Raw genomic sequence first — 17,500 nt, 5'->3', positions numbered from 1 at the left:
CGTAAATGTGTTGGTTTATTGAATTTCATTGGACTTTCTCCCTCATAAATTTATATTCAATTCTAACAATAAAATAATTTTTTTTTTACTTTAGAAACAAACAGAAAATACTACGAGGTACAATAACAATTTGATTTCTTTGTTTTCTTTCAATCTCTCTTACAATATCTCTTTGCTTTTCTGCCGGTATATATATATATATATATATATATATATATATATATATATATATATATATGTATATATATATATATATATATATATATATATATATATATATATATGAGAGAGAGAGAGAGGGCGAGAGATATAGATAGATAGATAGATAGATAGATAGATGGATAGATAGGTACCCCTTCTTCTAACGATTCGGCGATTCTGCTGATGTATCTCCTACGATGTAATGCCGTATTATATTATCACGATTGAATGTGTCTGCAAAGATGTTGTAAAGTTACCTTAGATAGTAGTTATTAGTCTAGTTGTATGGAATTTGTATGTGTCATATGCTTTTGCCAACCCTCGATACTTTTTTCCAGAGTGGAATTGCTGCGGCTTCTTTTTTATATATAATATAGAATACTATTGTGTATTAAAGTAAACGTCTTACATTTTAACAAAAAATTGCAACTATTGTGTACAAGCTTAAAATTAAAGTAATAATGCTTATTTGATATATATTTAGATTACAATTTGAAAGCGGATTTAATGGATTTCATTCTCAGATTTGGTGGTTCTGACGAAAACAATATATATTACTGCAAGCAAAATAGAATTTAGAAAATGCAAATGCCAATTTTCATTTTCAGATGTCCGGTGTTAAAAAATAATCCTCGCAAATTTTTATTAATGAGAAACAAATTACGTCTTTATTATCAGTAAAAAAATAATTAAAACAATTTTCTCTCCAAATATTTGCGAAACAACCAAAAAAATAACATAGCTGTCTGTTTACCTTCTCAAATTTACTATTTCATATCATAATTAAAAACAAAATCACCTTGAGGGAAACACATATGTTTTTTTTGTAATAATAGATTATTTTCCAAATTTAATCAAATATGCAAGTTTATTGAAATATGTCCTATTATTATTTATATTAAAAAATATTTAGAAACTGAAAAATAATGAGTTTTGTTTGGAGTATTTATTGAAAAATGTACATTTTTGAATTAATTATTTTTACCATTAAAAGTTTTAAAAATACCTTTGTGAAAGGTATTTTTTTAACTTGTGGTTATATGCTTTATTTTATTTCTTATTCCTTTTAATTATGTGTTTTTAAAATCTTCAACTATTGTGGAATATCCACGGGTTATTCTAGTATTAATTATTTTATGTCAAGCATGTAGTCTTTTTTCCATATAGCAGTATTATTTGCTTTTTAACATGTTAATATTATGTTGCATTATTTCTCCAATGTAGAAAATATTGGTATTATTCATAGGTGTAGTATTATTTATAGGTTTAATATTGCATAATGTGTAATGCACCTTCCAGAGCGCTAGAATAATCCAATTGCTATTTCGGCAACATATTTGACTGATACACTTGTTAACATATCATTTAAGATGGTTCTAATATCCCTATCAGGGGATATACCTTTTTGCGTAGTGTGTCTTTATCTTGTTCATATAATTCCGCTTTAGTTTAAAAAGAATGCTCATCTGCAAGCGATAAGAATATATGAATCTTAACAATTGCTATTTTTCCTCAATTATTTCTGCGATAGATTTGACAATGAATGACTTTTTTTTGTTTTCATGTTGTCTTGAAATTGTGATGGCTTTAAGATGCTCACTTTTTATAATTTTTCATGTTTGTTCATTTTTTCAATGTTGGCACATTTTACCATTTTTTTAACTTCTCTTTTTATTTTAGCGAATCAACATATCAGTGTATTCGGATAAAGAAAATTACGAAAACCTTTTTTAAAATGGAAGTTGGTAAGTAAAAATCCCTTATATATGTTTTTTATATTTTCTAAGAATGTTTTTAAATATTTTTCTAAGTAATGCCACTTATCATGACAAAAAACTCATACTGTAAAAAATGTGAATGGGATTAATGGATTTTGATTTCATGATCAAACATTTATAAAAAGATTAAAATTGATGAATGAAATTTGAAAGAAAATATCATTCACGGGAAGTTTATTACAAATATTTTTTACGTTGAATTCGAAGACAGGCATGTTGTAGTCTGCACAGACTCATAAAAATGTAATTTGATTAACATATATAAGTTATTGTAAAGAAATTCTGTTCATGGGGATATTACCTACGGCTTGCAACATACAGGAATAAAGAAAGTTATTTTAAATTGTTGCAGAGACAAGACTTTTTACTCGAGGCAGTGTTGCCTCCATGTGCCTGTTTTCAAATAATGTAATTGATTGTTTTTTTATGGCATACCACCCTTTTCAGGTTATTTGATGCCTAATCCGGTGATTTTGAATACCACTTTTTTATAGAGTATATTTGTTTTTTTTCCATGCCTGTTGCTATTTAACCTATAGTTGGGATACTAACAGGTACTTCCACTCCGGGTCAGAGTGGACCTGGGAGCAATTGCAATTAAAAGGTTGCTACACACACCCCAAAGCCCGCAAGCCGGGCCATACGATCGGATATAGTTTAAGGTCATATACAGAACGTCAAATAATGTAATGCAATGGGTTATGTGAACTTAGTACACTTGTTCTTCCTGAAAGTACATACTCCCGACAAACACGCCGAGAAATAAAATCACACACCTTTACTGTAGAAGTAATTAAATGTGGCAGAAGTAATTAAACTCCTATTGTAATTGTTTTGTCTCACGACCAACTTAACTTTGAAATTCCCACTTGCTACCTGTTTACATGCAGAAGTTTACGTGTAATGTTAATAAACATCTTGCTCATCTCAGTTATGTATTGCCCCTAGTACTAGTAGCTCTGAATTGGGTTGTGGTGAACGTTATTAAAAAAAAACATTCATCTCATAAAATCGAAAATGAAAAATAAGAACTCAACGGACTGATTCTTTTGTAAATTAATCGGCATTAGACGCCTTTCTCCAAGTAACTGAATCTGCGTAAAACAGATCGTCGATATCAAGTATTGAGAAAGTTGGCTATATTAGTTATAGATTTGAAGACGACCGTGTTATAGCCTGCAAGGAAACATTCCCTTCCTAATTCTACCTGACGCGATGCACACAAAAAAAGGTTTCTTTTCAATTTTTAGTAGCAGGATAAGTTTTTACACCGAATTTCTCATGAAAACTCAGGCATTAAATTTCACTCACGTGTTATACATCGAGACAAAAAATTAAGTAGAGAAAAAAAGTAACGCCGCTCTTGCATGTGATAAGCTTAAAACGAACATATGTGATGATCAGACACCACATTGTAAATACTCTTTTCTACCCTGTAGAGATGCAATAAGTTCCATGTTTCCATTATATTCCATTTCATTTGTAAGCAAAACTATATTAATATATCAGTTCCTGCTGTAAATATCTTGCAATCCCGGACATTGCAATATCAGTGATGAACTTGTATCAAAGAGGTTTATTTTACCCACGGACATTGATGTGAATTGATATTTTAAAAATCTTTCAAAAAAGAAACAAAAACCCACACACAAATGCAACAAAAAAAGAGAAAAATTGGTTATGATAGTAAATTTCAAGCAACTATCTTAAATTAGCGAAATTCATATGTAGCAAACTTAGATATAGAAGGAAAGAAAAAAAAACATTTAAATACGTCAACAGATGAAATAAAATTAAAGAAGCATATAAACCGGTTTACACATACGCCTTCTATATATTCAATTTTCTTATTATTTTGTTAAATCTCCTGCAAGATTACGAATGTCAAACATTCCGCCACTACCTAATGCATTCTATCCGAGTTATACTTATGAGTTTAACCGTTTTTTTTTTCACGTTCAATAACTTAAATATTTCTTGCACTTTATTCACCGATGATATTTACCAGCCATTTTTTAAATGTTTTTTCTGCATTTATTATTAGATAATAGTTCCGTTGTATATCGTGCACAAGACTTTGGAATGCCCTTTTATTTTCCCCTTAAACTCTTTTAACTCAGCAGGATTGGAGCCACTAATTTATACTAAGGCTGTTTCATACTCCCTTTTTGTCCCACAGTCACGGCAGATTTAATAGATTCGTTTTCTAGGTATGTAGCTGTTTGAAGTCAATAGATAGAATTATCTGACTGTTCTTTCAGGATTTGCTGTTATATTCGATATTTAAAGTTTTACAGGTCGCCCAAAGAATATATACACACACCCACTATAACGCATTTTGTGGTAACTCTCCCAAACAAAACCTTAAAGCTGGATTTTAAGTTGCTCGAGCACATAATTCTTTAGAACAAAGTATGCTCTTTTGCCAATGCTGAGACCCTTTAGACCGCTTTAAGGGTGAAAACATATACGGTTATTAAAATAAAAGAGTAATTCTCCTAGGAGTATAACACTTGCATCTGTGGGTCTAATATCAAAACCAATCTAATCGAGGTGAAGAGTTTAGGATAGAGATGGGTTTCAATCGAGTGACAAAGAATACTAGAAAATGATTAACATGCTTAATGCAATAAAAAGGAAGTTCAATGGCACGTACTCGTCATAAATGATTTAATGCTGTTTTGATAGCTCGGGGATAATAATCCTACGTCAGTTTATTCCAGATATAGAAGTTTAAGAAATCCTGTTAAAATAAATTTTTCCTGAATCTAACTATACGGGAGAATACATAAACTATCTTCTTACTTATTTGCACCGCATATAGTGACTTTGAGTAAAAAATAACCTACTATCTCGGATAAGTATAAGAGGCGATATGAAGCAGTTCGAAATTTGGTTTACGTATATTAACACTTCTAAAGATTAATGCACTCCAGGAAGCAGAGACCAAGTATAGAATATTATCATCTAACCCGCCCGAGCTTATAATCTATAAGAGTTGAAGTTTTTCCGCCAGCCAAGAAACATAATAATGAAGACATGGGATCTTGATTTTGGTCGCTTTAGTTTAGAGTATATCCCTAGGGGTTCACAAATGCGATAAATTCACCAGAACACATTCGATGAAAGTACTTGTGATGCAGGCACAGGGATTAATCAATGCGTCGATAAGTGAGGGGTTGGAGCTCGGCCGATATTACTAGAACTTATAATTTTGAGAAAAAATGTCGAGCCTGTGTAAATTAGACAGCTTATTATTAGATGGATCAGCACAGATGTGGCAACTATACTCCTTGCATGTACGAATTGTGAACTTGTACAAATATAGGATAATCTCTGATGTAATTACTTTTCATTTTTAGTGTTAATGATGAGTTCTGTTTATGAATTTATTACAACGTGGAAAATTCTAAGAAATACAAGGATTATTCTTACAGCATATTTGCAAATCTTCTCCCATCGATAGGCACAATATCTGGGTTGCACAAGCACCAAAAATGGCGGATTTATCATAATAAACATTGACAAAGTAGGTTTTTATGTTTAATGACGCGCAAAACTTACTTTTACTAACATCTAATGGTAGGAGGAATAGGTCATCTTTTAAGAAAAAAAACGTTTGAAATTTGAAAAGAATAATAAAAAAGGAAAATGAAAGAAACTTTATACAGAGGTTTTCTAATGCATGCGCACAAACGCGTCCATTAAAAGAGAAGAAAGATACTTTTTATTGTTTTCGCTATAAAACTGAAGTCTTACAAATGATAACCTCTAAACCAAATATGCCGAGCAAAACAGGAAACAATAACGAAGCGAGAGCACAAAACAAAACACATAAAACTATGATAACAACTACAAATTATTTAATAAAAAAAATAACACGTCAAAAGAAACGCGGGCGATTCTCTTATCGTTTCAATAAAGACGCGCAAATTCTCTGAAGTCGTAGAAAAGTGCGCGAAAAATGTCATGGCGCATTTAAGTGAATACCTGCAAATTAGTCGTGAACGATACGGAAAACATCAAAAGCTTGATTGATGCTGTAATTGCAATTTTTGAAAGCGAGTGAATAGAGGGAGGAAACAATGCAATGGAAGACAACAATCTGGAATTAATAACCATTTCGTTGTTATTCTTTACATTTTAACTACTGCCTCGTGAAAGATACGCTAGTCGGATGCTTGAAAGTGTTTGCTTTTAGTACTGAAAAATAAAATAAAAACAGAACTAAAGCAGGATAAAGTAAGAATAGTATATAATAAAGAAATGCATACAATTTGTGGCTGTAGGCGTAAAACGCATTATCCCATGTCGATATGTATGTAATTAGTATTGTGTTTCGGAATTGGAAACATTTATTTATTCAACCCAGTGTCCATAGAAATATTTGCATCAGGTTTATCTTGCTCGTAACAAAATCGGCTGTGTAACATTATTGACTGTTATTATTTTTCCGCATGCTTAAATCATTTATAACTATTTTATTTTAGTTTTTGTGCTTATTTTTCTAATTTTCATATTAATAATTGCCATATTTTCCTGCCATTCTGTTGATATGAAAACATTTTACAATTTATTGTTTAAACGGCTGTCTTTATGAGCAATTTTCATTATAATGCCTTATAATGATGTCTCCTAAATTTACTTTATTTCATTTTTATATATTTAAAGGTAGATTTCTCAATATTATTTTAACTTAGAAGAGCCAATTTAGAAAATCGCTGAACATTTTAGTTAAACTTTGAACGAAAGTTTTAATAATATTGAATAGTCAATATAATTTAAGTAATAAAAGCATGTGTTTAATTGTTTCTTCTTTGGAAATTTATGAATTTACAATGCACACAAACGCATATATATATATATATATATATATATATATATATATATATATATATATATAAATATATATATATATATAATTACATGTGTGTGTAAATATCTACAAATATATACACCCTCACGCATACATCCCCAATATATATATATATATATCTATATATATATATATATATATATATATATATATATATATATATATATATATACATATATATACACATATATGCATATACATATGAATGTATATATATATATATGTATATATATGCATGTAAGTATGCACATATATATATGTATATATATGTATGCATGTATGTATATATACATATATATATATATATATTATTTTATTTTATCGACAATTCCTTTCTGTTGCAAGTTTAGAATATAATTGTCTATAATACCAACTCTATTATAATCTCAGCTCAATCAATTTTCAAAAGATTTTTCAGAGCATATATACGTCAATTGAATAAAATCTCAACCTACATGAATAGAAATTCACCTAGTTTGGCGTTAAGCTCTTACAGCTGTTTCGTGAATATATATATATATATATATATATATATATATATATATATATATATCTGTGGAAATATGCTTTATACGCCTATATTTCCGTTTTTATATACACCAGTCCTTATTTAAATAACTCAATGTAATTACATAACAGAATAAATGACATAATTCTACATTCCAAAGTTCATGGTGTTGACCATCTTACAATTTATTTTATAAATTCCGTTGACATTCATAATCTTGAGAGTATCTGTTTCGTAGCACGAAATAATTCATTTTATTATTACACCAATTAGTGAATCGATTGTTCTCTTACCTCACCAGAAAATATAGCAATATATTCAAAATTAATCAAGGCAAACAATTTTTTAATATATACACATATTAACCAAACATTTATAATTTTATTTCAGAATCATAGGGTTAAATATAATAAAAGGAAGCAAAGGGTAAGAGGAAGAAGAAGGCAGATAGAAGAAAACATCAAAAATAGATAACACTGTGGGTGCAAAGATTTAAATGTGCTAAGCCTTAGTTGCATTACAGTACATAAACATACTAATTATGAGTTTAAATGCCATTTTAAATATAGAAAAATAAATTGGGGTAAGTTAAATATATTTTATTATGTCAACATAAAACACCTTACATAATCAAAAGCAAAATAAAAATTGAATTTCATTTGAATATTTATTTAAGTAAGTAAAATAACATACTATTATGTGATTAGTGTACATTTAAATCCAATTGTAAATCAAATTAAGATTTATCAAATGTAAAACCAAAAATGGTTATTTACTACGTCACTTAACTGCGTATCAAATTATTAATGAGTTTACATATTTAAGGAACGAATGAATAAAAATCCATAAAACTCTGAGAAAGTGCTTTCAATACTATTCAGCTACTCCCGTCAGAAGATAACAGTATTTAAAGCTGTATTAGCAAGACTCTGGCTGAAGATATGACTATTCGTTGATTTCAGTGGGTCAAGTTATTAACGAGGTTGAGAAAAAACATAATATACCCATAATATGTGTATTGAAAATTTTGTCATACATTAAATGAACAAGTATAATGCGTATAACACAATAACTATATAGCTAATTTTACGTTGACATAATTACTAGGGGATTTGTGATTAATGACTTGTAAAATACGTCCACAGAACTAGTCAAATTTGTGATTTCGCCAGCAGTTATTCCTCGCCATACATCTTGGAGAGGATCCAACAACATCTTTTCTCTTAAATTTGCATCGACTTGCCTAGAGCCGTCGCTTCATAATACTCCAAAAGTTCTCAATTGGGTTCAAATCTGGTGAATTCGCAAGCCACTCCATCTTCTGTAACCTAGAGAACTCCAGTTTTTGCAAATAATCTGTGCTTTTATATTGCTGCGTGCGAGGGAGCATTATCCTGCATAAAAATAATGGTTCTTCTGAACGTCCACCTTTGTTTTTGCAGCTATAGTTCGAAGTGCTCCTATGTAAGCATTTATCGCCATTTTTACGTCTTCTGGAACTCACCATGGGCCAACTAAAGTACTTCCGATAATCCCAGCCCCAATCATTATCCCACCACTACCTTGTTGGCGCCTTAAACGCTGATGACATGTCATCCATCCAAGACCCATCCCTTACTTAAGCCTTCTGGACCACCAAGAGTGACACGCACTTCATCCGTGAATAACACTTTGGAAAACTCCGTTTTCCCCTTGTCTTCTGCCCATTACAATCTGTTTTGTATGTGATGATGCTTTAATGTAGGCTTTGTCACAGGCTTAACAGGTTGTGCCAATTCTTTCAGAAGGCAACATCGAGTACTTTTTGAGACATTCTTCAATCCTGCTTGGTCATATATTTCTCGATTGTCTGCCCAGGCTTCTTAACAACTTCACGTTTAACTTGGAGTAGAGAACGGCGTGAAACAACTCTAGATGTAACTTTATTAGCTATTTTACGTACGTTTGTAGAGTCCGTGACAAAGTTCTTCACAGTTTGATTGTATCTTCCTATCATTTTCGATATTTCGAAGGTAGTTTTATCTTTTGCTGGCTGTCGTGTAATAGTACTCTTTTCAGAACTATTTAAACCACCTTTTTGACCCATTTTATTGACGAAACAAACTGCCTTATTAATAAGTTGACACACCTCATATACCGTGGATTCAGAAATTACGATGGCAAATTGTTTACATTGTGCGGAACAGTAAGAAAAGTTCACAGTAGGTGCAGCTCAGCAATGGCAACGTTTCGGAAGCGTTTGATACGAAACTACCGGTAAGTTTTTGAAACTGGTGAAAAAATGTCATCTTGTTAATAATTTGGCACGCAGTGTAGTTTGAGAAATATTTATTAATACTTGATTGAAGCATGTTAGAGTAGAAACATAACTGGAATGTAAATTTTAAAGAATTACTTTCAAAATAATAATAATAATAATAATAATAATAATAATAATAATGATAATAATAATAATAATTATTATTTATTATAATGTATGAAAAAAAAGAATATAAGTGTAGTAAATTAATTTGTAGTAATTCGATATTAAGAGAAAATGAATTATAATATGTATAATAATTAATGGAAAATATTATTAAACATTCATCTGATGATTATAATTTAATTCAGAATATCGATAAATAATATTTATAAATATATACGCTTGTATATAAAAATGGTTTTAATATAATATGTTATATTCAATGTGTGAGTTCATTCATTTATAGTATACATTGGAATAATTAATGAACTATACAAAATGAATGACATTGGAATATATATATAAATATATATATATAAATATTATTTATTAGGAAAAAGTAGAAAGATAAAAAGAAAGAAGAAAGAAAGAAAGATAAAGAGTGTAGAAAAATAAAAATCAGAGACTATATAGTTTAGCTTTTGACAAAAGAGAAATAACTATGTGATCTTTAAAAAGTCAGAGTTTGATTATTAATATTTTCGCTAGAGTTTAACGGATAACATATGGAAATCGTGTATTGCAACAAAATAAAACATTGTTTTAAAATTAAAAAAAATATATAAAGAATTATAATTTATATAACAATTTAATTATAACGGTAAGAAAAACTTAAATTCCGTATAGATTTAAATCCAGATTAATAAATAATTTAATGCAAACGGAAATTGAAATTGTTTTTTTTAACGTTTCGTATAAATAGAGTAGGTACGTGAACATGTGAAATACATTATTGATGTAATTGAGTTAAATATGAATATAATTATGTAAATAATACATTTACTAATTGCTAAATCGGACATTCTTAGATACACCTTTGTTAATGTCATATTTAATACGAATATGTGCGTTTTAGTGATTTTATTTCTAAGTTCAAAATGGCGCAATGTAAGTTAACTAGAGGGAATTTGCAACAATCTTCTAATTTTTGGATATTTTAGTCATGTCTAAAGACAATTTATGTTGTTTTTTGTGGAGTGATTGTTGAGTTAATGATTTTATGCAACGAAACAGATACTGCAAAGCATTGTTAATTCAATTTGAATGAAAAGAAATAAAGTGTAAGTTAGTCAACATTATAAAATTTCAAATAAATACATGTCATTTATTATATATCTATATCTATATATATGTATATATGTATGTATATATATACACCGTATTTATTATAGATTTATATGTATAGATATGTATATATATATATATATATACACACACCGTATTAATTATAGATTTATATGGATGTATATATATATATATATTTACCGTATTTGTTATAGATCTATCTTTCTATCACTATATCTATCTATCTATATATATATATATATATATATATATATATATCTGTCTCTCTTTCTCTCTCTCTCTCTCTCTCTCTCTCTCTATATATATATATATATATATATATATATATATATTACCGTATAAAACAATACACATTTTAAAGGCACGTTGTTTATTAAAAATAATTACTTATTTTACATGTATTATTTTTGATTTATTTTAAAAGAGCCGTTTTGTGCGTTGTGAGGACGAGCAATACATATTACCATTATATGAAAATGTAGTCTATTTAGTTTATTTGACATCTATGGTAATGCGACATTGAAGCCATATCATGCTGACACATCCTATTAAATGTATTCTTCTAAACTGTATCTTGGGCATTGCACATTAAGTGATGTCTACTACATTCCATAAATACAAGAGATGTCTATAATTTTAACAAGAGCTTCAAACCTACTATACACCCTCTATTTCTCTTTCTCTCTCTCTCTCTCTATATATATATATATATATAAATATATATGTATATATATATATATATATATATATATATATATATATATATATATATATATATGTACGGGTTATATCGGACGATTTTTTAGAAGCAGTGAACTTTAAATTCTTATTAATCTCAGAACACTATGTTGATATCAATATGTGGTTTAATCTATAGGATATATTTTGACATTGATAATTTAAATATAATTTCGCGCACACGGTCTCCCGTTTCGTGGGTATATGGCGTAATCTAGGGGTCCAATATTCATATATTCTACCCATTAAATTAGAACGTTTTCCGCCAATATCGAGTCGAATGTTATCCTTTAAATTTCTATTTGTGTCGCGTTCTGCAGCATATTAATTGGACTTTACTTATCTGCCGCAAAATAATCTAATGTGGATAATCGCAATAAATGTGGTCCAATATCAATGTATTTCTCGGTAAATTGGTTGTATCACGTACTGTGTGACATGTGGGGTTGTCGTAATGAAATCACGTCTTCAACATGTATATCCATCGGTCGTTTCGCCGACCGTTTATTCTATCATTCTGACCATCATCATCACATTTGAAGACATATAGACAAATAATTTCACCAGACTATAAAATCGTAGCAAACAGGGCCTTTTTTCTGGATGCAGTTGTCTTTCAAGCATGAATTCTGCGCCAAACTCAGCAACTATGTTAACTGACATAGTCCTTTTATGAAAAGAGGATTCATGACTGAAAGAAAAATTCAATGACATTGTGTCATTTGGCCAATTCACTAAATGTAACGATGTCCAGTGCTATTAAATTTCTACACAAGTTGAATCTTGTAAGCGTGCATAAAATATTTACGTAAACGTTTTTATAAACTCCAATCGCACAAGATTTATTGGTTAAAATATTGAAAAACTGACACTTTTGCAGCATCAACACCTCGCTTTATGGCAATAATTTTCTATGTGTATCCTGAAACACACTTTACAAAATGGTTAATAGCGTTTAATAAAACGATCAGAAAAAAGCAGACATTAATAAGTATTTCATACTAAATATAACTAGGTTCTAATTATACATAGTAAAATTGTCCTAATGGAATCACCAGTTGTGATGCTTTATATATATATATATATATATAATATATATATAATATATATAATATATATGTATATATATAATATATATATATAATATATATGATATATAATATATATGTAATGCATATATAATATATATATATATATATATATATATATATATATATTATATATGCATTACATATATATTATATATCATATATATTATATATATATATTATATATATACATATATATTATATATATTATATATATATTATATATATATTATATATATACATATATATTATATACATATATTATATATATTATATACATATATTATATATATATATATTATATATTATATATTATATATACATATATATTATATATATTATATGTATATTATATATTATATATAATATATATATATATTATTTATATATCATATATATATATATATATATATATATATATATATATATATATATATATATATATATATATATATATATATATATACTATCAGTTATAACAGACGCAATTTGAAAGAAGAGAAATATATAAGCGTTTCTGAGAACCTTTTAAATCATACTACGAAATTCGGATTTTAGAAAGAAAACATCACATTATATAATTCTGATCGTTTATCTTATTTATTTATATTTCTGTCGCCAGAATTTTCAACTTCATTTTTATTTGTCCATAAAAATCCACATAAAATAATTAAAACACTTTATCATACAATGCAATTCAACTCCTTATTAGATATTCTAATTATATTACAATCAATATTGTTTTACTACAAAATATAACATTCATATCTTTTTTTTCTGAAAAAAAAAGAAAACATTATTTTATTTTTGTTATTTACAGGAACTCCTAACCAGAACGCAAAGGATGCTTGCCAACCAATGCAATTTGTTGGTGCAACAACCTTCTTCCTTATCCGTAAGTAATACCATGTTTGAAATATCTTATATAGTACTATTGGCTTGTATCAATGTAAAGTTTATTTTATTTTAGTTTCTTAACTGATATATAAATGTGCTCCATTGCTATCAAATTTTTTAGGTAACAACGTTATCTGCACTCTTTATTAACTGTTAACAGTGGTATTACTCCTAAAACCAGGGTATCTAAATGCATGACGTGAAATGACATTTGATCTACTGCGAGGACTACTTTATTGCATTTCTGTTTTCTCAGCAAGGCAGGAAGTTACATGTACAACAAAAGATACCCTCAGTACCGATATAATCAATCATGTTTTCCAGTCGGCTAATTAGTTGTACCTATTTACAATGCCTCTCCACGAAACAGAGTTAGACACCAGGGTCGTTTTTTTTTTAACGTGGAGAAAAGGTACAAAAATTAAAATTGTCTCAGTCGTGAAGGACTGCTCCTCAACCAAAAGAGAACAAGAAATGGAAGTGCAGCATGTGAAGAACAAATGGTATTTATTTGCCCCCCACCGAGCAAATTAGGCACAAGGCCGATTTTTAATGTGAGGAGTAAAGGGGAAATGGGGACCAACTCCCCGGGGAGTAGGGGAGTTGGATAATGACAATTGGTATGAAGGGTTGCCCCTACATTGACCAAGGTCTTATATGTGAGGTTGCCCACCCATATGGTCTTTGCTTGCAGTATCTGCCGGAACAGATGGTATTTATTTGCTCCCTCACCGAGAAAATTAGGCACAAGGCCGATTTTTAATGTGAGGAGTGAAGGGAGGGGGAAGGGAAAAAGGGGACCAGCTCCCGAGAGGTGGGAAATGGGAGCTGGTTAAAGGTCAGGCATGTGAGGTTGCCCCCACATCTGGTCTTTGCTAGTCATAGCTAGTCATAGCTTGTAGTATCTGCCGGAACAGATGGTATTTATTTGCTCCCCCACCGAGCAAATTAGGCACAAGGCCGATTTTTAATGTGAGGAGTGAAGGGAGGGAGGGGAGGGAAAAAGGGGACCAGCTCCCGAGAGGTGGGAAATGGGAGCTGGTTAGAGGTCAGGCATATGGTGTTGCCCCCACATCTGGTCTTTGCTAGTCATAGCTAGTCATAGCTTGCAGTATCTGCCGGAACAGATGGTATTTATTTGCTCCCCCACCGAGCAAATTAGGCACAAGGCCGATTTTTAATGTGAGGAGTGAAGGGAGGGAGGGGAGGGAAAAAGGGGACCAGCTCCCGAGAGGTGGGAAATGGGAGCTGGTTAGAGGTCAGGCATATGGGGTTGCCCCCACATCTGGTCTTTGCTAGTCCTAGCTAGTCATAGCTTGCAGCATCTGCCGGAACAGATGGTATTTATTTGCTCCCCCACTGAGCAAATTAGGCACAAGGCCGTTTTTAATGTGAGGTAAAAACCAGCTCCCCTAAAAGTAGGCAAAAAGGGGGCACTCTGGTTACCAAAAATAATAATTGTCCCAGTATAGAGGGTTTCCCCTCCATTGACTGGTACAAATTATCTTAAGTGCAGCATCTGCCGGAACAGATGGTGTTTATTTGCTCCCCCACTGAGCAAATTAGGCACAAGGCCGATTTTTAATGTGAGGAGTGAAGGGAGGGGGAAGGGAAAAAGGGGACCAGCTCCCGAGAGGTGGGAAATGGGAGCTGGTTAAAGGTCAGGCATGTGGGGTTGCCCCCACATCTGGTCTTTGCTAGTCATAGCTAGTCCTAGCTAGTCATATCTTGCAGCATCTGCCGGAACAGATGGTATTTATTTGCTCCCCCACTGAGCAAATTAGGCACAAGGCCGTTTTTAATGTGAGGTAAAAACCAGCTCCCCTAAAAGTAGGCAAAAAGGGGGCACTCTGGTTACCAAAAATAATAATTGTCACAGTATAGAGGGTTTCCCCTCCATTGACTGGTACAAATTATCTTAAGTGCAGCATCTGCCGGAACAGATGGTATTTATTTGCTCCCCCACTGAGCAAATTAGGCACAAGGCCGTTTTTAATGTGAGGTAAAAACCAGCTCCCCTAAAAGTAGGCAAAAAGGGGGCACTCTGGTTACCAAAAATAATAATTGTCCCAGTATAGAGGGTTTCCCCTCCATTGACTGGTACAAATTATCTTAAGTGCAGCATCTGCCGGAACAGATGGTGTTTATTTGCTCCCCCACTGAGCAAATTAGGCACAAGGCCGTTTTTAATGTGAGGTAAAAACCAGCTCCCCTAAAAGGGGTCACTCTGGTTACCAAAAATAATAATTGTCCCAGTATAGAGGGTTTCCCCTCCATTGACTGGTACAAATTATCTTAAGTGCAGCATCTGCCGGAACAGATGGTATTTATTTGCTCCCCCACTGAGCAAATTAGGCACAAGGCCGTTTTTAATGTGAGGTAAAAACCAGCTCCCCTAAAAGTAGGCAAAAAGGGGTCACTCTGGTTACCAAAAATAATAATTGTCCCAGTATAGAGGGTTTCCCCTCCATTGACTGGTACAAATTATCTTAAGTGCAGCATCTGCCGGAACAGATGGTGTTTATTTGCTCCCCCACTGAGCAAATTAGGCACAAGGCCGTTTTTAATGTGAGGTAAAAACCAGCTCCCCTAAAAGGGGTCACTCTGGTTACCAAAAATAATAATTGTCCCAGTATAGAGGGTTTCCCCTCCATTGACTGGTACAAATTATCTTAAGTGCAGCATCTGCCGGAACAGATGGTATTTATTTGCTCCCCCACTGAGCAAATTAGGCACAAGGCCGTTTTTAATGTGAGGTAAAAACCAGCTCCCCTAAAAGGGGTCACTCTGGTTACCAAAAATAATAATTGTCCCAGTATAGAGGGTTTCCCCTCCATTGACTGGTACAAATTATCTTAAGTGCAGTATCTGCCGGAACAGATACTACACTTTGATCTTGGCCCGAAGGCCAATTAGTTGTAGATTAAAGTATTAGATGTGTTCTACTTCTTTGTCTTGTGATTTTTGTTATCTTCTGTTGTATTTTTGGAGAATCCACGTTTGACTGCGCATTATTTTTAGTTTATCTCTCTCTCACAAAGGATAGCAGTTAAATATATCAACAGAGTTATTCTCACAAACACTCTTCACTTTCATTTTCAGTTCGATCTATCTTTTTTTTCTTTTTTTTTACATAGGCATCACCACATTATCAAGGCCAAGAGGTCACTCAAGGATAAGGGTTAAAGAGTGTACAGTAGAAATTGGACAATATAGTAATCATTAGTAATGAAAATTTGTTAAATTTGATAACTTATATGGAACGGCTCATCAAGAACTTACTTACGTTAGACTTGAACACAACCATATTGTAGTCAGCCGGAAAGCAGGAAAACGGAAGACAATTCCACAGGCGTGCAGTTCTAAGAAAAAAGCTTTGTTCATGGAATCTACGTTTAGGTTTAGGCACAGATAAAGAGTGAGGGGAATTATTGATAGTGTTTACACCTACACGAGTGTTTCTTGTGAAAGTTTGGCGAGGGGGGCCATAGATTGAAGCTCAGTCGAACACTTTCCATGAAAATAACGATACATCAGAGACAAACTCGCAACATCTCTTCTGTGAGATAGAGGTTGCAAGGAGGAGAAAAGGACATCTCCTACGAGGCTACGAACTCTATTTTGAACTCTATCAAGGCAGAACAAGTCCTTTCTAGCAGCTCCTGCCCAGATGTGGCAACAGTATTCCATCCTTGGACGTACTTGTCTCTTATATAGATAGAAAATAGAATCGGCAGTGAGATATTTACCGGATCGATAGAAAGATCCCACCATTTTTCCAGCGGCCTTGGCAACAGATTTGATATGTGTGTTCCATTTAAGATCAGGAGTAATGGTCAAGCCCAGAAGCTTGTCAAAACTTGAGGC

The 17,500-nt window shown here is 31.6% G+C and overlaps 1 protein-coding gene across 1 annotated transcript in view; it reads left to right on the top strand.

Moving 5' to 3' along the window:
- Window positions 1–17,500, top strand: part of LOC145259190 (uncharacterized) — a 987,395-nt gene that overhangs the window by 936,953 nt on the left and 32,942 nt on the right. Inside the window, exons 10-11 of the mRNA XM_080116967.1 lie at window positions 1,882–1,946; window positions 13,557–13,631. Of these exons, the coding sequence (XP_079973093.1) occupies window positions 1,882–1,946; window positions 13,557–13,631 (140 nt within the window). The remainder of the gene's footprint in view (window positions 1–1,881; window positions 1,947–13,556; window positions 13,632–17,500) is intronic.

The sequence above is a fragment of the Euprymna scolopes genome, chromosome 34 (assembly GCF_053919585.1).
Source record: "Euprymna scolopes isolate OS-2025 chromosome 34, ASM5391958v1, whole genome shotgun sequence".
Classification (NCBI taxonomy): domain Eukaryota; kingdom Metazoa; phylum Mollusca; class Cephalopoda; order Sepiida; family Sepiolidae; genus Euprymna; species Euprymna scolopes.
This window is presented reverse-complemented; position numbering and strand designations above follow the sequence as displayed.